Genomic DNA, 27,969 nt, shown 5'->3' with positions numbered 1-27,969 from the left:
TCTCTATGTATCCTTTACCCCTTTCCCCTTCATTTCTCCATCTCTCATTAGACCCCTTGATCTCCCCACCTATCCTATCTACAGGATCACCTCCTCTCCCCAGGTAGTACTGGTTCTTTTAAAGAATTATTGCTTACTTTTATATAAATTAGTTTTTCATTCTCAGTTCCTGAACAATTTGCTTTATCTATGATAAAGATAAGTATCTCTAATATCAGCCTACAAGGAAAAAACAAAAAAAAGATTAAGCATTTTAATCCTACATAATCTGAACTGGTATACACTAATGGAAACATACATTGCCCCAGAATATCTCTGATCAATTTCCCTCTCTATCTCTAGATATCTTACATAGAACCCTATTTTATAAAACTGAGCAGTAACTTAGGTTGTCCACTAGATGGCAAACAATTACATTAGGAAACACAACAGAAAACAAAATTTATAGAATTATAGATCTCCTTAAAAAGAAAAGGCAGATTTTTTTTCTTTCTTACAAATGAAGCAAGTACTAAATAAAATATCTTAAAACCACCTTAAATCTTTATCCAGGAAGAAAATCCTTCCAAATTCCTATTCCCTTATAATTATTTATGAATCAGAAACAAAACAAAAATAAATAGAAGAATGGCTATGCAGGGGAAATGTTTCTCAGTTATGGAGACTAAGCAATAGGTCCACAAGTATTAATAATTGAAGTAGGAATAAATAAAATGAAAATGTACCATAAGCATTCCTGTGAGTAAAATGGTCTAGATTTTAAAACACTATAATCACTTAGGAGTAAAAACTTTGTCTAGAAGGGAAACATTAATGATCATAAAAAGAGGAAATATTCAAATAGCATAACAGTTCAGTGAAGGATGAATATATTATTATGGATGGAGTCAATTACTGTAAGGAATCACTGACTTAAGATCTATTGAACCAAAATAAAGTCATCTCTGCATACTCTATCACATGCAATAACATGATGAATAATAGGTCAATAGCCTTGATATTTCAGTTGTTCATGTAAATCAATAAACAAGTAGAACTACATCAAACTAAAGGGCTTCTCCACAGCAAAAGAAACAATCAACAAAATGAAAAGGCAATATATGGAATGGGACAATATATTTACAAATCATATGTCTGATAAGGGATTAATAGACAAAGAACTTATACAACTCAAGAACAAAAAAGCTAACAACTTGATTAAAAAATGGGCAGAGGGACTGAATAGACAGTTTTTCAAAGAAGACATACAAATGGCCATCAGGTACATGAAAAGAGCTTGATATCACTAAGCAGCAGGGAAATGCAAATCAAAATGAGATATCACTTTACACCTGTTAGGATGGCTATCATCAAAAAGTACTTCTCCACAAGATACCTATTATTACACAGGGAAAAAAGATATGATTATGTTAAGAGTCTTGAGATGGGAGATTATCTTGAATTTTCTAGGTGGACCCAAAGCAAATACAAGAATCCTTATATGTGAATAAGGGAGGCAGTAGAGCCAGAGAAAGAGATGTGAGGCAGAAGCAGAGATCAGAGAAATTCGATATCTGGGAGTCAGGAGTCAAGCAGTGTGGGCAGCATCTTGAAGCTAGAAAAGGCAAGGAAACAGATGCTCCCCTAGAGCCTCCAGAAAGCAACACATTCTGCTGATACCTTGATTTTAGCTTTGTGAGACCCATTTTGGACTTCTGACCTCTAGAACTGTAAGATAAAAAACTTGTGGTGTTTTAAGCCACTGTGCTTGTGGTAGTTTGTTACAGCACCAATTAGAAACTAATGCAACTCCGTAAAGAAGAAATATCAGGTATTTATTTTAAAGCAAGAAGGTAACTACCTAAATCTGAGTAACATTCACTTACATCTCAGAAAAGACTGCAGGATAAAAGCATCCATCTTATGTTACACATAATGAAAATCTGTTTCCTTGTAGCTGGTAAAATAATTGTGGAGAAAGGCCTGATTTCTTGACAAGGTATTTGGATGAACACATTGCCAGTGGGATACACACTGTGAAAGTGACAAGTCTCTTCCAAGTTTCACTGGCAAGAGGAAAATAATCCTGCATAATAAAAGAGACCAATTGGGGGTGCAAGACTGAGCTTCTATGAGACAATTAGGGGATGGGGGGATGTGGAAACCAGAATAGGACAAGAGTACTTGTCCTGGGGACTGAGTGAATGAAATGCCAGGAGCTGTATGCTGTGACCCTCTCCCCATGGTTTCTGTATTAGTCAATTTTTGCTGGGACAATAAACAATCCCAAGGTCTCAGTCGCTTAAACAATGAACAGTTATTTCTCACTTATGAGTATTGGCTGTGGCTCTGCTGGCCTACCTGGGTTCCTGATATCAGTTAGGCTTTAGTTTAGATCTGCACTGAGTCTCCTGATGGGACCCAGGCTGAAGAAGTAGCTGCTATCTAAGCATGCTGTTCTCATGTAGGATGGTAAGAGTGCAAGAGGGTGATGGGCTTCTGCTAGAAAAAGGCAACCTGTCACTCCCACCCCTGGAAGTCACATGGGTAAACCCAGTCAGTGGGAAAGGGAATAGGGTCAGGGAGAAAGAGTGGATACTGCTGAACAATATTACAATCTACTATAATCTACTGTAAAACTACAGTCATACTAGGAAAATAATAAAAAAAACCTGGTGTCATGTGAAATTTGGTGAAATCTATAGTGTACGGTGAGTTTTGCATTAAGGTCTGCACAGAACTGAAACAGTAAGCCCAGGAGAAAAACAACAGAAGAAAAAACTGGTTACAATTTTATTTATTCAACCCAAAGTAAAAGGAAAGTAAACTAACATTTTTATAAGTGACATCTCTTTATCAGGTACTGTGCTGAATAATTTCATTCTCATTTACTTTCACAAGTTTTTCAGATGAGGAAACAAATTCAGAAAGGTTGAGATTCTTGCCCAAGTTCCTATAGTTTGTGTTCCATGATGCTAATCCAGGAATATAGCATTAAGGAAAGTTGAAAAACTAAGGAGCAGAGGGGCTCTGAGTGAGATCGGTGGGCATAGAAATTGACTCTTTAGCAATAGAAGACTAGACAAACACAAAAAGATGGCACCCTCCATCAAAACTGGGAAGGACTTGTTTTATACGGAAATGAGGTTAAAACAAGCTGGATCTATAGCCCAGGCAAAGACATGGTCCATGGGTTTCTGGAAGACAGTAGGGTAGCATCAGCACCCAGGAGATGGCTGGTGCCAGCAGAGGCTACAGTTGTAGAGAGATAACGAAGGGAACAAATTCAGCAGAGTTTGTGATGGAGCTAAGACAGGGCCACCCCTAGCCCATTAGAAATACCCTTGAAAATTAGAAATGTGCCCTTTCTTCCTTTGGCACAGACCTGTGTCAGAACACATACTTTGGCCAGTACCACCTGCTCCCTCCAAGAGGGTGGCCTTCACAACCTATGGCATCACCCTAGTTTGGTTGGGATGAGAAGGGGAAGGGTAAAGTTTGAGGATTCAGTCATAAAGAACGATATTCCTCCAAGCTGTCCACATGAGTGAGAAAAGTAGTCTATTTATATGGCTGCCTAGAGGAAATTTAAATATTCACCTAAAGTTGGGTATATATTAAATAGGTGTTTTCTGTTGTTAAACTTCTTAAGAGTAAATGTGCTCTATTTTAGACATTACCAGACACACTAAAAAGGAATTCTCAATGTAATAGCATTCTAAGATTTTAAATACTTGAGAGAATTAAAAACAATGAGCTGGCAATTAAACTCAAATCAAATATTGCTGTACTACACCTGCCCTACAACATACTGTTTTAAAGTATGCATTTTCCCCAGATGGACACAAATTCGGTTATAAAATATCAAAGTTCTTTCTCTATCCTGTCTGGTTTTTTTTGAGATGTCCCATGTCAAAATTCCATCCAGCCTTCAGGACCTGATTCAAACCCTCTCTTCTCCACCAAGGTTAACCTTGGGTAAGGTTCCATAAATGATCTCTCCGTCCTCTGATTCTTGGGTCCTTGGCTTGTGTCTCTATTATGAATTAACTTTTATTATGATGGGTACATTTTGTTTGGAACACCCAGAGAAACTTTACTTATGAAGGCAAGCCCAGCCGAAAGGTTTCTCTTTTATTTTGAATCACCTCTGACCCACCCTAACCTGCTGTAAGTATTAATAGTTTATCACTCCCTCTCCCATGCTAATATTGGGTTGGCCAAAAAGTTCGTTCGGGTTTTCCCATAGCATCTTAGGAAAAACCCAAATGAAATTTTTGGCTAACCCAATAGTAAAGGCCTGATCTTCATTAACTTGGAAGTTGACAAAGATTGGGGTGGGGGCCAGACTAAACATTTGTGAGATCATTGAGGGCAGAGGATATAAGACACCTTTTTCTTCTTTGTACCCCAGTACATAATATAGAATTGAGATCAGAGGTTCTCAGCCTGGGCACTGTTGCCATTTGGGACCCGATAAGGACTTGTAGGGGACTGTCCTGTGCATTATGGGCTATTTAGCAGTATTCCTCCATAGTGCTGACAACCAAAATTCTCTCCAGACATTGCCAAATATCCTCTGGGGGACAAAAAGTTGCCACCAGTTGAGAACCACTGATCTAAACCATAGTGAAAATTAAATGTGTGTTGAGTTGCTGTCAGGAATTGTCAGGTTTTTCCTCCACTTTGGCTCTTCCACACCTCCTAGCACTAGTGGGGAGTTCAACAAATATATTTAAATGAATGAATGCTTTAAATACATTGCAAATAATGCACAAAGCTTTCCTCTGAGCCATTAAAAATCGAGTTTATAAGGATGATACATATTCATTTGTTCATGAGAGAGATGGTATGGTATATTGATTAATGCAGCAAATTCTGGAGTCAGACTGGGTAGGTTCAAATCCAGAGTGCAGGGGTTCATATCCCAGCTCTCAGCTTCCTAGCTCAGGAACTTTGAGCAAGTCATTTAACCTTGTTGCACCTCAATATCCTCATCATAAAATGAGTATACAAATAGTACTTACCTCAACAAGACTGTGAAGACTACATGAGTTAAGATACGTGAAATGCTTGGAATAGTGCCTGACACGCTTGAGTTATTATGTATTCAGCAAATTGAATACTTTACTCCAGGCATTTATAAGTGATGGGGATTTAACTATGAACAAAAAGTTCAAGCTCTCATGGAGTTTGCAATCCAAAAGGCAAGGAGGAAAGGGACAGAAAATAAAGCACTGTAAGAGATGAACAGCAGGGCAGCCACAGAAGGCTGTGCTGAGGTCCCATGTGAGGCGAGGAAGCTGTCCCAGGAGACAGCTAAAGAAGTCTTCCAGGGAATAGTCCTGAAGCCAGACCATGCTGCATGTGTTTAAGGAATGGCAAGCAGCACAGTGAAAACTGTGAACTATATACTGTGTCTTTAAAAAGAAAAATGCAAAATTATAAATTTCCTCTGAGATAAAAAAAAGCTAAGCAAATTTTAAAAGACTACAAAAACATGCCCAAAATTTGACAAATGTTTTGTTTGAGTGATGAGACTATGGGTGATGCATTTTTTTTTCTTTTCTATAGCACCCTGGATACATATTAATATAGCATTTCTAAAAAATCAAAAAGGCTTTATCAATGATGGACCTTGTAAATGAAATAGAATTTCCATTTACACAGGATTATTTCTATTTTTTCCTCTATTTTGTAGCTGGAATGTTAATTTTTTACTTTATTTGAATGTTCTAATGCGTGCTTAAGACAGAATGTTGCAAAGTTTACTTTTACTAATATCTCATTTAATATTTTGACTAAAAGGTTTTTTTCTGCCCATATGCTTAACACAAATTTCTTTTTTTCAACTGATGGGTCACAATATAGATGTTTGTCTTTTGAAATTTCTTCACATCTTCTAAGGTGAAAATGGCTCTCCATTTACCAAACTTTTCTTCATTGAGTAGTCAGCAAAAATTCTGTGATAGTTCACTTAACTGCTCTTTCAAAATAGACTTTTCTGATCCAAGCAGCAGCAAAGGATTTGTAGAAATGAGGTTACACGTCTGGAAAATAAGTGATATTTTTAATGTCTTCATTTATGTTCAAATATTTTCACTCCTAAGTATATTTCTTAAATTCTATGTCTCAGCTACAACACAATTATAATTTAGCATTGATACTTCTGCATTTTATAGTCATTTTAAAATAAGTTACCCCCTTTGAATCTGACAGAAATATAACTTTTTAAGTTTGCCATGTTTTGCAGTGTCTTCTGATAATTTTCTTGACCTAATATTTCTATTATGCTTTGATACATTATAGTGAAATTTTAAAATTCACTAGAAACTAGAAACATATATTGCCAGGGTAAAAGGATTCAGGGTGGTTTTGTTTGCCCTCAGGAGATACACAAAATGTAGGAGAGGTGTTTCTATAGGTTCTACTGCTTTATTTCCCTAAAGAAATGAAGTATAAAATCACGGAAATTCTTTACTTCGTATAGCTGTGTGGACATTAAAAAAGAGACAGACAAGAAGTTGTAGGAGAGGGAGATATGAAGATGTAGATCAAGAGTCCAAAAAGCCAAAATTTCATGAAAGATTATAAGATTAAGTTTATAAAAGAGAAATTAGGGAAATTCTCTCTTAAATTTACTCACCTAGAATCAATAGGGCCAAGCATTGTTCTAAGTATCATAATTATACATTTGGGGGGATAGAGAGTGTTTGAACAGCTGTGGCATTTAAATGACCTCCTATTCTCATCAGGCTCTCTCTCTCTTTCTTTTTTCTTTTTTACACTATAGGTGAAGGGTAGGGTGGAAGTGTGGTTGCTAGTGAATATAGAGAATAAATGTATGACATTTTAGTTCATCCAACATTTTTTAAATGCCAACATAAGACATATTCACACACGTACACAAAAGCTATGTTTTACAGACCTAAATAACTGTATGTATTTTTTTAAATAAGCACCAAAAATTATTTTAATGCATGGTGTTTTCAAATCTTCCCAAATACTGTTACTTAATTTTAAGTTTTATGTAATGATTAGGTATATATTATATTAACTATTTTCAAATATACTTATGTGAAGTATTTTGAGAATAAAATAAAAAATATACTAATAGTTGTATATCTTGAAAATCTCTATATACATGCAAAAAAGTGTTTTTTATAACTATTCAAGAGACTGAATAAAAATGTCTTAATCATTCAGTATATTTTTACATTACATTTTCATTCAACAGTGTCAGAATATTTTAATCACCACTATTCCTAAGAACGATGCTTAAAAATATTTACCATTAAAAATAGGAGAAAATTTCAAATCTAGATATTATTGGCAAAAGCCGTGTCCCTTCTTAAAAACCAAACAAATAAAAATCAACAAGGAAAACTACTTGTTCATTTTGTATCTTCTTACCTTCCTCCAGTTCTTCTGTATCAGATATAGAGTCCAAAGTTGTAGAGTTAGATATCTGTTTAACATTCTTCTTTTCATAATTAGCAATTAATTGGTGATATCTATCCACAAAGAGAAAATATATATGAATTCCAGCATTCATAAATATTCAGTTCAATTCATGATACCTAATTATCAAGTCAAAACTGTAGACATTAGCTAATGCCTTTCCAAGCATATCACACACAGCTGACCTCAAGCCTCCTCTCAAGCCAACTCCATCAATAGACGCCATTTTTATTTCACATACTCCCATTTTCTGGCACTTCTTTTTTTCCTATAACCACAGATAAGCCACTGGCAAGGTAGAAAAAGTGGCTTAAGTTATACTTGGTGTATTAGATTTCTAGGGCTCCCATAACAAAATACCACAGACTGAGTGGCTTAAACAACAGAAATTTATTTACTTGCAGTTCTGGAGGGCTCCCATAACAAAATACCACAGACTGAGTGGCTTAAACAACAGAAATTTATTTACTTGCAGTTCTGGAGGCAGGAAGTCCAAGATCAAGTGTGCCAGTAGGGCTGGTTTCCTATGAGGGCCACAGGAAGGATCTGTCTGTTCCAGGCCTCTCTCCTTGGCTAGTAGATGACTGTCCTCTTGCTGCCTCTTCACATAAATTGTCCCTCTAATCTCCTCTTCTTATAAGGACACCAGTCAAATTGGATGAGGGACCACCCTAATGCACAGTCATTTTTAACATAACAACTCTTTAAAGGCCCTTTCTCCAAATGTAGTTATCCAAAATCTGTGGCACCGTGAGAAAGGACTTTAACATGAATTTGGGGAACACAGTTCAGCTCATAACACTTGGACTTAACAGTAAATTGACAAAGTGAAGACATTTAACTCAGTCTAAGACTGAGCCATATCCAGTAAAGAATAAACCTTTTCTCCATGCCTGAAAAGAGCCCATTCTAGCCACTCATTAATAGACATATGATTTCAGAATTTCAGTGAAAGGAATGAAGCAATGTATGGGGTAAAGCTAACTGTAAAATAAATATCTAAATATAATTCCCTCATTTGAGACAGTTTCACTTATTTTTTAAAAACTATGTATATGAGAAACATATTTATTCTGTTTCCACTCTGAATAAAGCAGTAGACCTTTATTCTAAGAGAGCTAACAAATGATACTAAAAATAGAGGCTGTGTACTCACTATGGTAGGTAGGCAATAGCTACTTAACCAACAAAAGTTACAATTACAGAAAGCTTAGTTACCATTACAAAAGAAGGGCAAAAACAAAAAAAGAGGATGGGGGCATTAGCTTGCAGCTTAAAGTCATTTGCAATTTTTATTATATGCTGATAGTTTTCACATCCTAAACGTAATTGCTTAGTCATTAGGAAATTACCTCTCTTCCCTTTTACCTCTTTGGAAAAAAGAAAAGTAATATAATGCTCTTAGAATTTTCAACATTGGCGATATTAAAGTAATATTGAGATGATGAAAATTCCATACTCATTTATTCTTAAATTAGTGATGGAGCAAATTACAAAAAGAATGTTCTAAAAACCACTTCGGGGAGATGAAAGAAGATTGTGAAATTTCCTACTGATCTACCTACCCAATAATAGCTTCATAAGACATATAGATGTAAACAAGTTATTTAGATAAATAAGTACTGTTTTCAGACCAATAAATATATTATTGTACAGATATATGTGCCTCCTAATTTCATATATCCAAAGTTTTTAAGTGATGAATGAACAGTTAGGAACCCCTGTTGTAAAGCAAATAATCCTTTTTATACTACAGATATTCACCAGTAATTTATCTCTTTATTTTATTTAAATTTTTAAACATATGGTTTGCTTATACCAAGGTAAAACAAAGTGCACATGTCCAATATTGCAAAGATGGAAATACTGTATTCAGTTATGGTTGGCATGTTTAATAGATTATGAATTCCTTATTTTCTAAAGTTCAATTAAATTAAGACGTTTAAAATAAACATCTGAATGTATATATGAAAATTATTTTACTTTCCCTCTCCCCCTTTTCGTTCTCTCTCCCCGTGATTTTCATATGAAATTAATGATTAAAAGGTATTGTTAAAATGTAAATAAAGTAGATGGAAGAAGAATAAGAAAACAATAAACTAGAAAAAATATCTATGCATAATTTAAAATTGCCCTTAAAATTATAGAGAACATATTCTATATGTTGTTTAAATTCATTAGCTATAAAATAATTTCTGTTCATTGCATCTTATTTCTCATTGACTATGAAAATCAGAAATTCATGTTCATCATGAAAAGTTTTATCTTTTGGGTATAATGAGAATATACTTAAGAATTCTGAAAACTTAAACTATAGTTAGCTAATAACAAATTAACAATAATATTCAAAACAAACAAAATATTTACATTACTAATATGTAAAAACAATGAAAAGGGCTTGTGTGGATTAATCATCTTTTGCCCAACTCTGTTGCCCATACATTTATTTTCTTTATTGAGGTGTAGTTGATGTACAATATTATATAAGTTACAGGTGTACAACATAGTGATTCACAATTTTTAAAGGTTATACTCCATTTATAGTTTGTGTAAAATATTGGCTATATTCCCTGTTCTACACAATATATCCTTGTAGCTTATTTATTTTATACACTGTAGTTTGCACTTCTTAATCCCCTACCCGTATCTTGCCTCTGCCCCCTTTCCCCTCCCCACTGGTAACCACTAGTTTTTTCTCTATGTCTGTGAGTCTGTTTCTTTTTTGTTATGTTCACTAGTTTGTTTATAAATTCCACAAATAAGTGATATCATATAGTATTTGTCTCTCTCTGACTTATTTCACTAAGCATAATACTCTCCAAATCCATCCATGTATTGCAAATGGCAAATTTTCATTCATTTTTATGACTGAGTAGTATTCCATTGTGTATACCACTTTTTCTTCATCCAGGTGATATCTCGCTGTGGTTTTTTTCATTTTCATTTGTCTCCAAGTATTTTTTGATTTCCTCTTTGATTTCTTCAGTGCCATTGGTTGTTTAGTAGCATACTGTTTAGCCTCCATGTGTTTGTGTTTTTTGCAGTTTTTTTCTTGTAGTTGATTTCTAGTCTCATAGCATTATGGTGAGAAAAGATTCTTGATATGATTTCAATTTTCTTAAATTTACTGAGGCTTGCTTTGGCCTAGCATATGATCTATCCTGAAGAATGTTCCATGTGCACTTGAAAAGAACGTGTATTCTGCTGTTTTTGGATGGAATGTTTTTTAGATATCTATTAAGTTGATCTGGTCTAATGTGTCATTTAAGGCTAGTGTTTCCTTATTGATTTTCTGTCTGAATATGATCTGTCCATTGATATAAGTGGGGTGTTAAAGTACCCTACTATTATTGTGTTACGGTCTATTTCTTCCTTTATGTCTGTTAATATTTGCTTTATGTATTTAGGTGCTCCTATGTTGTATGCACATATATTTACTATTATTACATCTTCTTTTTGGATTGATCCCTTGATTTTTATGTAACGTCCTTTTTTGACTCTTGTAACAGTCTTTGTTTTAAAGTCCATTTTGTGTGGTATCAGTGTTGCTATGCAGCTTTCTTTTGATGTCCATTTGCTGATCTCTACATTTCAAATGCATTTTAACAACCCTACATTTTTATTCTACTCCCTTCACAATTACTATTTTTGATATCATGTTTTATATTTAATTGTTTTGTGTATCTCTTAACTGCTTATTGTGGATATAGATGATATTACTACTTTTGTCTTTTAACCTTACTAGGTTTGTGCATGGATGATTTCCTACCGTTCCTGTATGTTTGCCTTTACTGATTTGTTGTTTCCTTTTATAATTTTCATGTTTCTAGTTGTGGCCTTTTCTTTTTTGTTTAGACAAGTTCCTTTAACATTTCTTGCAAAACTGGTTTAGTGGTGCTGAACTCTTTTACCTTTTGCTTCTTTGTAAAACTTTTGTTCTCTCCATCAAATCTGAATGAAGGCCTTGTTTTTCCCTTTCATCACTTTAAATATATTGTGCCACTCCCTTCTGGCCTGCAGAGTTTCTGCTGAAAAGTCAGCTGATAGCCTTATGGGAGTTCCCTTGTGTGTAACTTGTTGTTTATCCCTTGCTGCTTTTAATATTCTCTCTTTATCTTTAGTTTTTACCATGTTGATTACAGTGTGCCTTGGTGTGTTCCTCTTTGGGTTAATCCATATGGGACTCTCTGCCCTTCCGGGACTTGGAAGCTGTTTCCTTTTCCACGTTAGGGAAGTTTTCAGCTATTAGGTCTTCAGATGTATTCTCAGCCCCTTTCTCTCTTCTCCTTCTGGGACCCCTATAATGTGAATATTAGTGTGGTTGATGTTGTCTCAGAGATCTCTTAAACTCTTTTCATTCTTTTTTCTGTTCAGCATCAGTGATTTCTACTACTCTATCTTCCAGCTCACTGATCCATTCCTCTGTATCATTTAGTCTACTGTTGATACCTTCTACTTGATTGTTCGTTTCAGTCATTGTATTCTTCGACTCTGTTTGGCTGTTCTATATTTTCTAACACCTTGTTAAAAACTTCTAAATTCTCAGTCTGTGCATCCGTCTTCTCCTGAGTTCTTTGATCATTGTTACAATCACTACCCTGAACTCTTTCTTGGGTAGATTCCCTATCTACTTCACTTAGTTATTCTGAGATTTTATCTTTTTCGTTCATTTGGAACATGTTCCCTTTTACCTCATTTTGCCTAATTCACTTTTTATTTTTCTGTATCTGGTAGGTTGGTTACATTTCCTTGGATAAGTGGCCTTTTTGTAGGCCTGTGCATCCCAGCAGTGCACTCTCCTCTTGTCACCATAGCTATATGCTCTAGGGGTGCCCCTTATGTGGGCTGTATGTGGCAGGCTGATTTCTATTCTATTGTGGCAGGCTGATTTCTATGGGCAGTCTTGTAGGCTTGGTTGGCCCCTGGTCTGGTTCGTTGCCAGGCCCTGCCCCTCTGGTTGGCAGGGCCAGGTTATGAGATGGCTGACTATAGAACCCTGGGGGGCCCTGTAGCTAGTGCTGGCTCCCTAGTGGGCAAAGTCAGGGTCCAGAAGACCCTGGTGCTATTGCCTGCCCACTGGTGGATGAAACCAGGTCTTGGGGCTAGTGCAAGCCTACTGCTGGGCAGAGCTGGATCCTGAGGTCTGGTTGCAGGTCCCAGGAGTCCCAGAGCTGGTGTCAAATTGCTGGTGGGTGGGGCCACTTCCTGACACAGTTGGCTGCAGGGTCCAGGGTGTCTTCAAGCTTGTGTTGGCCTAGTAGTAGGTGGGACCAGGGCCCAGCTGGTCACAGGGCAGGATTTGGCCTGCTGGTGGAGGGGCTGGATTTGTAGGTTGCAGTGCTGTGGTTGTCTTGTGGCTGCTGTCTGCCTGCTGGTGGGTGAGGTTGGTCCCAAGGCTAGAACATGCTTGCTGGTGTGTGGGACCAGGTCCCTGGGCAGGGTCTGGCCTGCTAGTTGTGGGCCAGGTCCACAGGCTACAGGGCTGCAGTTGTCTTGTGGCTGGTGTCTACCCACTAGTGGGTGGAGCTGGGTCCTAGGGTCTCTGGCTGGAGGGCCCTGGGGGTCCCAGGTCTAGTGCCTATGCACTGGAGTGTGGGCCTGGGTTCTGGGTCTTCTGGTGAGCAGGACCCTGTCGAGGGGCAGCTGTGGGCTCAGGAGGTCTTAAAGTAGCCTGTCTGCTATGGGTTGGGCTGTGTTCCTGCCCAGTTAATTAATTGCTTGACCTGAGGCATCCAGCACTGTTGCCTACAGACTGTTGGGCCAGGGCAGCACTGCATCCTGAGGGCAATAAGCTAGAGGAATGATTCCAGAATGGTGCTTGCCAGCACCAGTGTCCATGTGATAGAACAAGCTCCCACAATGGCTGCCCCCAGTGTCTGTGTCCCCAGGGTGAACTCTAGTTGCCTCCTGCCTCTCCTGGAGACTCTCCAAGAACAGCAGCTGGTCTGACCCAGGCTCATTTCAAATTACTGCTTCTGCCCTGGGTCCTGGAGAGTGTGAGACTTTGTGCGCATCCTTTAAGAGAGAAGTCTCTATTCCCCCCAGCCCTCTGGGACTCCTAAAAATAAGCCCTGCTGGCCTTTAAAACCAAATGCTCTGGTGGCTTGTCTTCCTGGTGCAGGACCGCCAGGCTGGGAAACCCAATGTTCGGCTTGGACCCCTCATTCCCTTGGGAGAACCTCTGCAATTGTAATTATTCTCCCACTTGTTGGGCACCCACCTGGGGGTATGGGACTTGACTATATCATGATTCTGCCCCTCCTACTCATCTAGTTGTGGTTCCCTCTTTACATCTTTAGTTGTAGATCTTTTCTGGTAAATTCCAGTCTTTTTCATCAATGATTGTTTTGTAAATAGTTGTAATTTGGGTGTACCCATGAGAGGAGGTGCACTCAGGGTCTTTCTACCCAGTCATCACTGCCAGCCTCCTCTATTGCCCATATGTTTTATTAATGGTATGTCACTAGTTGCTGGAATCCCTGTTCTGGCATACTTCAAATTCCCATGCCACTGGGAATTTATTAATCCGTAGACTCAGCCTACCTGCAGTTCTTATATTGATTAGGTCCTATATTGCCATTCTTATATTGACAGTGAAAATCAAGCATTCCTGGATCCATGGGTCCAGAGTTCTTCATGTGTTTACCCCTATTGTGTGCTTTGTACTTTGGGGTTCGTGTTTCTTTCCTTATGCTCAAATTCCACACAATTGTTAAAAGATATGCAGTATCACTTACATAGTAAAACCATTGAAAGAAGCATATTCCTCAGCTGTGAATCCATAAATATCTTGACAAGATAAGTTCACCTCTTGCTGAAGAAGAAGACTGACTAAACTTGTTGGTTCATCACTGAGAGCAATCATAAGGGCTGTTCTGGAGCAAGAGATATAAATGTGTCCATTTATGAATCTTAACCATGTCTTGTACTTTTTAAAAAATGAGTCTTCTAAATTTACTGTTTAAATGTATGATCAGGAAAAGAGTTGGGGCAAGAATGTAAAATGTGGGGCAGATCTACTCAAAAAGGTGTGCTAATCACAGATCATATCACGAAGTCTAAAGATAAGAGTCTCTAGGAAGCAGCTAGCTCAGTGGTTTTCAACCCCTGCTCCTGGGAACACTAGTGTTTTCCGGGAGATGTCTCAAAAATTCTATGGAGGGGAGTGTCTGGGACTCTGGGTACCCTATCCCCATTTAACTACAGCATCTGGGATTTAGAGATTGAGTTTCTGTGTAAGATTCTAATGTTAAAAAATAATAATAGCAATAATTACATACCAATCTGGCCCAACTGTTTGATTTTGCAGATAGAGAAATAGATCCTGGGAATCTAGGTAATTTGTCCAAAATCATATGGCCAAATCTTTTCAGTTTCAAAAATATGTCTCATATATACATATATGATATATATATAGGCTTACTTCACACTGAGGTCGAGAGCAGCCTGGAGTATTTAAGTAATGAGCACCTAGAATTTAACATATGTGTGCATGTGTATATATTCCTGTTAGATAGCTATAGTTATATGCTCTTATTTAACATTAATTATACCTTTGATTCTTATCTGAAGCATTCACATCTGCCCCACTCTTCAGAAGAAATTCTACCATTTCTGCATTATTTTCAGTAATGGCAAGTAAAAGTGGAGTATACCCATCCTGGAAAAATTATTTCAAAATGATTATTTAAAATATTGTACCAACATTCCATGCCTTTTAAGTTCAATTTAAAAAATAAGTATGCTTGTAAGAAACCTCTGTAATAACCTATAATTCAACAGAATCTAAAAAAGAATATATATATGCCTGTCAAAAAATCAAAATAAAATTATAAAAATTATAAAAATAAATAAATAATACTAAAATAAAATATAGTTGGCCAGTCAAAAAATAAAATTGAAGTTTCTGCTTTAGGCTTAATTCGAATTGTGGGCAAGAGCACTCTGGAGTATTTAATTACTGAGCACCTAGAATTTAACATAAGTATTGCAAACCATCAATTCACATTTCGTAATGTTGTTACAGCTGAGTTTCCTAGGGTTTCATTTAAACTTCCAAGGCTGGCACTTATTTTGGCCTGTCATGCAGATAAAGTATCAGTGAACTAAAGTGTTAGGAAGCTTAAAAACATATATTAATCAGTTATCCATAAAGTCTTAATAGGTGACTTGGATTACTTTTAGTATAACAAGTGATTTTCTAATTTTACTCTATTATAATTATTCACAAGTATACCAATAAAATATAAAAGGACATAGTCTTCATGATTTTTAATCAATGTTCATTTATAAGGAAATCAACTATTTCTCATGTGATGTACTTCTTTGAACAGTTATAATTGTTAAACCTCATGTTGCTTTGGCGGTCAAGATTATAATCTGAAATGAAATGGAGAAAGCTTTTTTTAAAAAGGAAAACCTTATCAGTATTTGATAATCTCATTCTCCTTCTCCTTCTCCCTAATTTCATTTTCTAAAATTCATGTTTTATATAACATGTGTCTCAACAGATATAAATTATCTGCAATGAATACCTTCTTTTACTGCTTTCTAAAATATAATGTATTGTTTTTAATAGAAGACTACCTTATTTTGAGCTTCAAGATTAGCTTTGTGTTCAAGCAATTTTGCAACTAATGAGTCACTTTGATGACAAGCAGCATAATGAAGAGCAGTATTGCCATATAAATCCACCAGGTTTGGGTCTGCGCCATGTTCTAGAAGAATAGTAACACAACTCTCCTTGTCACACTGTACTGCCTGTCAGTACAAAAAGAATTAACGGGTAACCAATTTACTATTTAGGATCTGATATATTAAACTAATGTTTAATACTATGTTTTAAAATATGAAATATAACAAAGGTTAACTAGGAGAAGAACTCAAATGTAATTCAATTGAAAAGGAAAAATCAGCATACCTTAGTCAATGGAGATCTGTTTTCACCATCCCAGACATTTACTTTGCAGTGTTTCTCAATTAAGAGAGATACAATATTTGAATATCCATTAGCACAGGCCAGGTGCAAAGCTGTTCTGTATCAATATAATGAAACACAAAGTTACAGATAAGTCTTACTTTGAGAAGTTATCTGCTATGCCCAAGAACATGCTAGATCATATATTATTAAGGTATTTGCTTTGTGTACTTATTTATATTTACACAAAATTTAATTAATTATAATTGCTTCTTACTGAATTAAAAGAGCTGTGCAAATGCCTGAAGATCAAATATTTAACTGGTTTCACTTCAAATAAAATTTAACTATGCATTAAACAATAGGTTTTTTTCAAACACCAAAATGGAGTATGAGCCTTGGAGAATGATAAAATTAGACATCCAATTATGTCTAGAAATGATCTCCAAAACCTAAGATACATGTGCCAGATAACAGGAGGAAAAGACATTGCCTATGTTTGCCTATTGCATGGCATACTACACCTAAGTGTGTGTGTTTCTCTTTGCTCAGCTATTAAAGCTGTCATTTGCATCTAAGAAGTGCACACAAAGGTGAAAGCCTAAGTACTCTTTAAGTTGTAGATCCCAACCTAATTTTCAGTTATTAAAATAATTTCTACTTCTCAAAGAACCATATTCTATGTAGCCTCCCAGAAACCAAGCATATAGTCATGAGGTATGACAGATACTAATGAGCTCCATTTAAACTTTGTAGCTTTTAGCATGGACTAACCCTCAACAAACTTTTATTTATTTGTGAAGGTGATGTCTTTATATCCTTATTTTAAGATAATTTCATAATACAAAGTCTATATACAGGTAGCCCAGATCCCGAACAAAAGATTTTAGATGCCATTTTCCCACTTCATTTTAGGTCCTCAGAAGTACTTTATGGGTACCTAAACAGAACTGTTATTGACACTAAGAGTAGCAAAATGTAGCCCACGAGGACTTGAAAATAAGGTAACTTTCAAAGAACAAGGCTTATAAAATCCAAACATGATGATATAACTTACCATTTATGGGAGTAAACCCAAAAATATAAAAATAATTTTGAGCAATTTGGAAATACGAAAACTCCAATCAAGTTTACCTGAATATAATCTCTGGAAGGCAAGACTGTAACTATAATTCAAAAAACCAGAAACCTAACCAATTATGTCATTCTCTCTGAAGAAAGACTGTACTCAGAAAGAGGATGGTCAGCTAAGTGATAGACTGAAGCCAGAAGTTATCCATGATTAACATCCTTCATGGTAAAGAATATATGAATTTAAGGAGCCCATACTTCCCAGTCATTGGAAAGGAATACTTTGTTTTTCTGTAGAACAAAAATGATTCCTCAGACATCATGGTCTAGATGAAATATCCCTCAAAATGATCTACCTTGTTTTGCCACGATTCCATCCTTACCAAACAAACTTCTGATAACTAATTTGGTTTCTCAGAAATCGTGACACAGGAAAAGCACTGATTAGCCTTTTTGTTGACATCCATAATTTGGCTTAAAGGTAAATTTCCTTATGTAATAGGAAGTTTCTCCAGGCTTCAACCTGAACATATGGGGCCGAAAGGCTTTAAGCTGACCTAAAATAAATCCTTGCAGTAGCATAGCAAATCCTAAAAAACATTTTGATCCATCCCCTTCACCCACTGTTATATATATCTCAAAATTTTAGTCTCAAGGAACGTAGGTGGCTTTTACTCAATCTTTAGATATAATTCTCTTTCCAACTCCAGTTTCCTTTTTTCATTAAAACAAACAAACAAAAACCAAAAAGCAAAAACAAAACCAATCTCTCTTTCTCTGAGAGAAAGTAATTGGCATTTGAGTAATTCCCCGAGGTGTTCCAGAAGTGGCAGCTGCGTGGCTGCTGCACGCCTGCTGAATATTTCACTCTTCCAACTGAAGTCTAAACCCTATGTGACAGGGAGACCTTCAAGATGATGAAGGAATAAGACGGGAAGATCACCTTCCTCCCCACAGATACGTCAAAAATACATCTACATGTGGAACAACTCCTACAGAACACCTACTGAATGCTGGCAGAAGGCCTCAGACTTCCCAAAAGGCAAGAAACTCCCCATGTACCTGTGTAGGGCAAAAGAAAAAAGAAAAAACAGAGAAAAAAGAATAGGGATGGGACCTGCACCAGTGGGAGGGAGCTGTGAGGGAGGAAAAGTTTCCCTTTCACTGGTGGAGATGGGGAGTGGGTGGGGGAGAAGCTTTGGAGCCATGGAGGAGAGCACAGCAGCAGAGGTGCAGAGGGCAAAGAAGAGAGATTCCCATGCAAAGGATTGGTGACAACAAACACTCAACAGCCTGAGAATATTGCCTGCTCACCTGCTGGGGCTGGGAGCTGAGGCTCGGGCTTCAGCGGTCAGATCCCAGGGAGAGGACTGGGGTTGGCTGAGTGAACACAGCCTGAAGGGGGTTAGTGCGCCACAGCTAGCCGGGAGGGAGTCCGGGAAAAACTCTGGACATGCCTAAGAGGCAAGAGACCATTGGTTGTGGTGCGCGAGGAGAGGGGATTCAGAGCACGGCCTAAATGAGCTCCAGAGACGGGCATGAGCCGTGGCTATCAGCGAGGACAACAGAGATGGGCATGAGACACTAAGGCTGCTACTGCAGCCACCAAGAATCCTGTGTGCAAGCACAGGTCACTATCCACACCTCCCCCGTGAGAGCCTATGCAGCCTGCCACTGCCAGGGTCCCGGGATCTAGGGACAACTTCCCCGGGAGAACACACGGCGGCCTCAGGCTGTTGCAATATCATGCTGACCTCTGCTGCCACAGGCTCACTCCCCATTCCGTACCCCTCCCTCTCCCCTGGCCTGAGCCAGAGCCCCCTAATCAACTGCTACCTTAACCCCGTCCTGTCTGGGCGGGGAACAGACACCCTCAGGTGACCTACGTACAGAGGCAGGGCCAAATCCAAAGCTGAACCCGAGGAGCTGTGCAAACAAAAAGAGAAAGGGAAATTTCTCCCAGCAGCCTCAGGGGCAGCGGATTAAATCTCCACAATCAACTTGATATACCCTGCATCTGTGGAATACCTGAATAGACAACAAATTATCCCAAAATTGAGGCGGTGGACTTTGGGAGCAACTGTAGACTTTGGGTTTGCAATCTGCATCTAATTTGTTTATGGTTTTATGTTTATCTTAGTTTAGTATTTAGAGCTTGTTATCATTGGTAGATTTGTTTATTGATTTGGTTGCTCTTCTCCTGTTTTTATATATATAGATATTTTTTTCCTCTTTCTCTTTTTGTGAGTGTGTATGTCTATACTTCTCTGTGGGATTTTCTCTGTATAGCTTTGTTTTGCCATTGTCCTAAGGTTCTGTCTGTCCATTTATGTTTGTTTTTTTAGTATACTATTTAGTACTTGTTATCATTGGTGGATTTGTTTTTTGGTTTTGTTGCTCTCTTCTTTCTTTCTTTCTTTTCTTTTCTTATTTTTTTATTTTTAAAAATTTATTTTTGTTATTTTATTTTATTTTACTTTATTATTTTTTTCCTTTTTTTCTTTATTTTTTCTCCCTTTTCTTCTGAGCCATGTGGCTGACAGTATCTTGGTGCTCCAGCCAGGTATCAGGCCTGAGCCTCTAAGTGGGAGACCTGAGTTCAGGACATTAGTCCACCAGAGACCTGGCCGCACATAACATCAAATGGCAAAAGCTCTCCCAGAGATCTCCATCTCAACACTAAGACCCAGTTCAGCTCAACAACAAGCAGGCTACAGTGCTGGACGCCCTATGCCAAACAACCAGCAAGACAGGAACACAACCCCACCCATTAGCAGAGAGGCTGCCCAAAATCATAATAAGTTCACAGACACTCCAAAACACACCACCGGACGCGGTCCTGCCCACCAGAAAGGCAAGATCCAGCCTCATCCACCAGAACACAGGCACCAGTCCCCTCCACCAGGAGGCCTACACAACCCACTGAACCAACCTTACCCACTGGGGACAGAAACCAAAACCAACGGAAACTACGAACCTGCAGCCTGTGAAAAAGGGACCCCAAACACAGTAAGTTAAGCAAAATGAGAAGACAGAGAAATACGCAGCAGATGAAGGAACAAGGTAAAAACCCACCAGACCTAACAAATGAAGAGGAAATAGGCAGTCTACCTGAAAAAGAATTCAGAATAATGATAGTAAAGATGATCCAAAATCTTGGAAACAGAATGGAGAAAATATAAGAAATGTTTAACAAGGACCTAGAAGAGTAGGTCCTTTGAGTAGTATGACTGAAAGTGTTCATTTGGAATTGAGCCTTCACCTACAAGGCAACCTACCAATCTGAGGGACTTTTTAAATAAAAACCATAAAAGTAATTTAATTTTATACCTAGGAGAGATATTAGACATCTTCAATTCACTTTCAAACTCATTAGGCACAGAACTCAAAATAAAAACATAAATATTAGCTAAATAAGCAAAGCACATTAACAGGGAGCTCCTCTGGTTTAATAAGAAATAGTCTTCAATGGGGCTTTGCAGATCTTGGTTTAAAAAACATCTATCTAGTAATAGTTCTGATTTGACAAGATGAGGAGATTTAGGGTCAAGGTCATACAAATGCAGGGAAGGCCTCAAATTCAGATTTTTACTCCAAAAACAGTGTTATTCCTACTGGGCCACTATGGCCTTCAAAACAACCTGCTCATTAACTGTCATGGTGTTTCTCCCATTCTCTCCTAACCAGAAATTTCCACTTTTATTATCATTATTTTTACTAGAAAACATATTTAGAATATTATTTCAATAAGGCCATTATTTATATGTACATATACTTACATGAGGCATCAGGGACATTTGCACAATGCTTCTAAAATGAGTTTATGCAGCCCTCAATAAAACACTATAATTCACCTTTTAAAATATTCAAATAACACAAAACAGAAGTCTCCCATAACCATTCTCACTCTACCTACTTCCTCTGCCCAAATCTCATCTCCTCTTCAGAAATAGTGTTTTAACTTTAGTATGTATCCTCTCAGATTTTATCCCATTCTCAGTCTTTCTACACACAAATATTCAAATAGAATATAGAGTTTGAGACTTTTTTTATTCAGCTTTATTGAGGTATAATTTATAAAAAATTTAAGTGTACAGTTTTATGAGTTTTTTCCAATATATAGTCATATAACTGCCACCATAAACATAATAAAGAACATTTCTATCACTCTAAAAAGTTTCCTCATATCCCTTTACAATCAATCCCCCTTCCTCCAGTCCCCATATGAAACACCTGGTAACTACTAATTTGCTTTCTTTGGCTATAATTTTGCCTTTCTAGAATTTCATATAAAAGGAGTCACTTGATATATAGTCTTTTGTATCTAGTTTCTTTGACTTAGCAGGACACTTTCAAGATTCATCCATGTTGTTGCATGTATCAGTAATTTCATTTCTTTTATTAATAAGAGATATCATTTTATTGCTGAGTAATATCTTTAAATTATCATATTTATTTATGTATGTATATATATGTATGTATTCATTCATCAAAAAATATTAATTCAGCACTTACTATGGCTAGGTAAGGTTCTAGGTGATGAAGATACAGCAGCAAATAAAAATACCTGACCTTATGGATCATACATGGCTAGTGGAAGAGGTCAACGAAAAAACTTAAAATACAAGGTACAACAGACAGTATTAAGTGCTAAAGAGAAAAATCAGGCAAGGAAGAGGAACAGAAAATGTCAGCATGGAGAGGGGGTGCAATTGTTGGAAGAGTAGCCAGGGAAGCTCTCACTGATAAGATGACAAACACCTGAAGGAAGTGAGACCAAGCCATGTGGATATCTGGGTGGGGAAGCACTCCAGGCAAAAGACCCAGCAAGTCCAAAGGCCCTAACTGCATGTCTGGCATTTCTGTGGACACTAAAAAGACCAGGGTAACTGGAGATGAATGAAAGGGAGAGTTGTAGGAGCTAAGATCAGAGAGATAACAGGGAGGGGGGTGAAGGTTGTGTAGGGTTGTTTGAGCCTTTGGAAGGACTTTGGCTTTTACCCCTAATGAGATGGAAATCCAGTGGATGTTGTTAAGACAAGGAAGGACATCACTTGACATACATTTTAGAGGATCATTCTAGCTAATGTGTGGAGAATAAATTGGAAAGGTTAAAAGACAGAAAACTACCTGGGAGGCCACTGAAGTAATTCTCATTAAGATATGATGGTGGCTTTGACTACAGTGGTACCTTGGAAGGTGGCAAGAAATGGCTGGATTTTAAACATGTTTGAAGGTAGAACCAAAAAGATTTACTGTTGAATGAGATGAAGGATGTGAAAGAATGAGAGTAGTCAAGAATGACTCTAGGAGTACTGGCCTAAACAACTGAAAGAAAGGATTTGGCATTTATAGAAAGAGAAGAGCAGATCTGAGGAGGAATAACAGGAGCGCAGTATGTGGATGTTTGAGATTCCTAAGCAGTGATGGGGTGGAGCTAGCGGCTCTCACAAGCCCATTGTTAAATTTTCAGGAATTATTCGAGCCACTTGACATCACATTGGTAGGTGGAAATCAGGGATTCTCTTCCCTTCTCCCCACCCCCACTCAAGAGCCTGTTATATAACATTTACCAGCACACCACAGCCTGTTACATATACAAGTGATAGTGTAGGCATTTGTATGTATATGAGTCTAGAGTTCAGGGGAGAGGTCTAGCTGGAGATTAAAAGTTGGAAGGCATTGGAATACAGTTACAGACGATCTCTCTTCATCAGGCAAGTGAGGATTAAATGAGGGAGACAGAGAGAATTATTTCGAGGTCTGAGCCCTCAAATATTTACCAATCAGGAAGATGAAGAGAAAGCAGCAAAGGAGTCTGAAAAGAACTGTCCACAGAAGTAGAAGAAATGCCAGGTGAACCAAGTGTTCTGAAAGACAAGACGATATTTCAAGTACTACTGCTAGGAAAGTCAGAGACTTGGCTGAGATGCCTGCCAGGTACGACTGAGAATTGACCACTGAATAAAGTCATGTTGAGGTTATTGATGACCTTGTAAAGAAATTCAGAGGAGTGGTGTAGGATAAAAGTCAGATAAATTATTGAATAGATAACTCTGATTTTATTAAAAGAGGAGGTAAAACTATGAGCAAGTTGACACAGATCCTCTAATCATGGTTTCCAGTTGCCCTATTACAATGAAAGATGACGCTTTATATACCCTATGACCTGAAAACTCCCCACAAGATTTTAAGGTAGGCACATATAGTACATATTTTCTGTTATTAATGCCAAATACATAACCTCTTCATTTCTTAACATATAAAATTAATTTCGTTTTTGCAGTAAGTGGTTGTTGATGAGCTTTTTGAAGATACTCTACAACTGAAAAAAATTTTTCATAGGAGATCCACATTAAAAAGTTAATTGTTTTGCTCTTTCAAAGTCTTAAAATCTTAATAATCACTGTTCTGGGAAGTCGCCTCTACTCTTTTCCTATTAGTACATTAGGAATACGGAAAATCTTAGTGGCTGGGGACAGTATATACCAAAGAAGAAAAACCATAGCATGAGGAAAGGGTGAATTGCCCAGTGGAGATTAAGGCAGTGGGAGGAGTGGAGGGGATTGGGAAGGACCCAAATGCCCTCAAATATCCAGGTGAACATTTCTAAAACTAAGAAGCTGAAAGTTGGGGGTATGACCCTCTGCCAGTGGTTCCCAGACCTCTCCACTGTGGGAAACTCAGAGTGACAACCAGTGGGGTAGTCCAGACAAGTCCTGTTTCTGGTTAGAGGACCCAGTGACCCCAGCTTCCCCTCCATGCTGCCCTTCATCACTCTGGTCACCTGTGTTCTCTGTCCCGCATGTTCACATCATGTTTCTTGAGCTGAAGATGCTCCTTCACCTTCTCTAAATCCCCAACCGAGGCAGCTTTGTGAAGTTTCTTTAAATCCTTATCTCTAAGGTTGTAGCCTGGCTGGGCTGGAGGACCGATACTGGCTGGCCCGCCTATGGGCAGGTGTGAGCAAGAACTGTGGAGCTCATCCTTCCTTCTCCATAATGTGAAAAGCTTCTTCATGGCGGCACGGGAAGCAGTCCTTCAGTTGGACCAGGATGTCCCTGCAGCTCCTAACTGCCCCACCTGCCTCTCCACCATGGCCCTCTGGCTCACGGGCCCCTCTGGCCAGGTAGGTCCTCCCCGCAGTGCTGGAGTCAAAGCCAGCTAGAGACCGGAAGTGGGCCAAAGATCAAAACCTGTGTGGGCGGCGTTTCCCAGTTGCCTAGCAACGCCCAGGGCCTCTGGCACCCGAGGATGGGACCCAGCCCCCCGGTTGCCCAGATCCAGATTCTTCAGTCAAGATCTTAGATTAACTGCTAACACTCTCAGTCTTCCTATTAGATCCAGCATCTTTGGGTAGAAACCTATCAACTTTCTTACAAATACCCCTTTCCCTTCAAGGATAGACCTAGTAGCTTGAACTCTTACAAACCAAGATTTACCTTCCTCCTGGTAGTTATGAACCTCCTCCAGTGATCTTGCCTCCAGCCTACTCCCTGCCTCTCACTAACATGGTTCACAAGGCGCAACTCGCTTTTAACAATAACTGAGATCCCTTCATAATCTCAATTTCAAACATACTTTTGAATACCATCTCTCATATTTTAGCTCACTCTCTCATCACAAAACTCCAAAAATCCTTCTAACTCATTGCACCTACAGTCCATTAATTCTGCCACATTTCACTGACCTTGACCACCCCACTCTGTGTTCTCACTTCCCTACTTAAGTGGGTTAAGTTCCATGGTTAATCATTATCACTCTCATGCATATACCTTCAGCATGTTTACCCCCATTCCTTTTCTTACTTGTCCACCTAAACCACAGAGCTGGTTAAATCTAAAACTCCCATCTAAACATGTCTGCCCTAAGCCACTGGTTGTGACTAAAGGAAAAAACAAATCCATGCTGTCTTTTCTCACTTTCAGTTCATGAAAACCCACCTGAAATGGATAGGTATGCTTCCCAGCAATCCTTAGATACTTGCCTGATCCATTCACACTTATACTTTCCTTGAACACTTCATATATTCTCTTTTTGAATTCATTCTCAGCTGATGACCTGGCTTCCTGATCCATTGAGAAAAGTGAGTTAATCAGAAGAGAAATTCTGCAGGCTACCAGGACATCTACCCACCTATCGACACCTTGCCAAAAAATATTTTACCTTCTCTCTTGTTCATGTTGATATCCATGTTCTAGCAAAGGCCAGCACTTCGCTTACATACTAGAAGCCCATCCTCTGTATTGCTTCAGCAACCCCCCTCCCCTGCTTTCTCGTGTGTCTTTAAAATTTCCCTCTCCGATAACATTCTTATTAACATAAATACATGCTAGTGTTTGTCCATCCTAAAACAAACAAACTGACCCACCTCCCCCTGCAACCATTGCCTCATTTCTCTCCTTTACAGCAAAAAGACTTAGAATTGTCTATAATCTTGTAATCTCTGTCTACATTCTTCTTCTGTTCTCACTTAAGTTCCCATCATTACCCTGTTTTCCCATTTCTCTCAATCCACACTGCTTTAAGTATGATTGACCATGATCTCCAATTGCCATTTCTCAGTTTTCATGTTAATCATGTTAATCTATTGCTTGCTCCTTGAAACACTTTCTTCACTTGGCTTCCAAGACGTCATGCTTCCCTGGTTTCATTCCTTCCCTCCTAACCATTCCTCTTCAGTCTATTTCGGAGAGCCCCAGGATCAGTCCATGATTAGCTTCATTTTCCCCCCAAATCCTTGGAGTCATCCTTGAATCTTATCTTTTACACCTACATTTAAACTGCCAGCAAATTCTGTCAATTCTAACTACAGAATATATCCAGAATCCATTTGATTTCTTCCCCTATCCATATTCCCTTCTGGGTGATCTCATTCAGTCCCATGGCTTTAATACCATCTATGCAATGTCAACTCCAAATCTGGAAGTTCCAGTCTGGTTCCCTTCCCTGAACTCCGGACTGGTATATCCAGTTGTCTATAGACTCTATAGGCATCTCGTGCTTAACATGTCTCAGCTGACATCCTGACATTCCAATCTGTCACTGTCTATCTTACTTAAGAGCAGGTAACTCCATTCTTCATGTTGCTCAGGTCAAAAGTTTTAGTGTCATCCTTGACTTCTTTCTTTTTCAAAGGCCACATCTAATCAGTTAGCAAAACCTGCATGCAGTACTTCCAAATACATACAGAATTTGACCACTGATATCACTGTAGTCCAGGCCAACATCATCTGTCTCATTTGCATTACTTGACCAAAAAAAATTAGCTGTGTTAGAACTGGGACAAGAACTGATAAGCTTCAGGACTTCAGGACTCCTCCTGTCATATCACACTACCTCTGGTTAATTTTATGAGCTGCACCGCCTTCAATTCATGATGACCTGAGAATAATTTTTCACTTGTATGCTAATATAAAGCTAGTACAGCTCAGAAATTTGAAATGTATAGATAATTATATGCTAATATTATACAATTATTATTAATAGAATAATGAGCTGCTGTCTCTTCTATTATCAGACACGTGAGTATTATGTAATATGGTTAGTACCTTATAAGAGTATTAAAAGAGCAATGTTATTTATCACATTTTTTTCCTAAACAACAATTCCCATGTAATTTCTCAGGAAAAATAATAAAAGAGATCCCAGTATGCTTCATCTCAAACATAGCTATGCAGTTAAAACTTCTCAGTGGATTTTCTGTTGGTGTTCCTGCTAAAGATACAGAAAGTAGGCTTATGAAAGTTTTGATAATGAAAGAGCTATTTAAAGATCAATATGTAAATTGCATTGCTAGTTTTTCTTTCTTGAAATTCTAAATTTGTGGTTATTTAAGAAGGTAATTGTTAAAGTCTAAAATAATAATGTCTGAAGGGAAATTTCTTTAGTTTCAAAAGTTCACTAAGTTCATTAAACCCATATGGTGCCTTTGTACAAATTAGGAAGTAATTATGTATGTCATTTGTTTCTCTATAATTACAAATAAATTGGACTTGTTATAAAATGGGTTTATTATTTTTACAACAAATTATTTCTAATGATTATTAAGTCATAATCATTTATAATAAATGGCATAGTGATTTATTTGTAAGAAAAGCACCTGTTTTTAAACTGGGACTTTAAACAAACAGAAAACAATACAAACTGCAATAAGAAATGTCAGGTTTAGGGCTTCCCTGGTGGCGCAGTGGTTAAGAATCCGCCTGCCAATGCAGGGGACACGGGTTCGAGCCCTGGTCTCGGAAGATCCTACCTGCCACGGAGCAACTAAGCCCGTGCACCACAACTACTGAGCCCATGTGCCACAACTATTGAAGCCCGTGCACCTAGAGCCCTGCTCCGCGACAAGAGAAGCCACCGCAATAAGAAGCCTGTGTGCCACAACGAAGAGCAGGCCCTGCTCACCATAACTAGAGAAAGCCCACGCACAGCAACAAAGACCCAAAGCAGCCAAAAAAAAAAAAAAAAAAAATCAGGTTTAGATGGTGTACACTAATACCAACAAGATATTATATTTTAATTTACTTTTGCGATCAGTA

The 27,969-nt window shown here is 38.0% G+C and overlaps 1 protein-coding gene across 1 annotated transcript; it reads right to left on the bottom strand.

Annotated features, from left to right (window-relative positions):
* Positions 1 to 214: 214 nt before the first annotated feature.
* On the bottom strand, positions 215 to 24,448 carry ANKRD7 (ankyrin repeat domain 7; the record flags this gene model as incomplete). Its single annotated transcript, XM_082846233.1, has 7 exons — positions 215 to 219; positions 7,393 to 7,493; positions 14,178 to 14,315; positions 14,994 to 15,100; positions 16,027 to 16,200; positions 16,361 to 16,475; positions 24,216 to 24,448. 7 exons carry the CDS (start codon positions 24,446 to 24,448, stop codon positions 215 to 217), a joined length of 873 nt encoding a protein of 290 aa, XP_082702359.1.
* Positions 24,449 to 27,969: the final 3,521 nt, after the last annotated feature.

The sequence above is a fragment of the Leucopleurus acutus genome, assembly GCF_964270905.1.
Source record: "Leucopleurus acutus genome assembly, chromosome: 9".
Taxonomy (NCBI): Eukaryota; Metazoa; Chordata; class Mammalia; order Artiodactyla; family Delphinidae; genus Leucopleurus; species Leucopleurus acutus.
The sequence above is the reverse complement of the archived record's forward strand: the minus strand, read 5'-3'. Positions and strand labels throughout refer to the sequence as shown.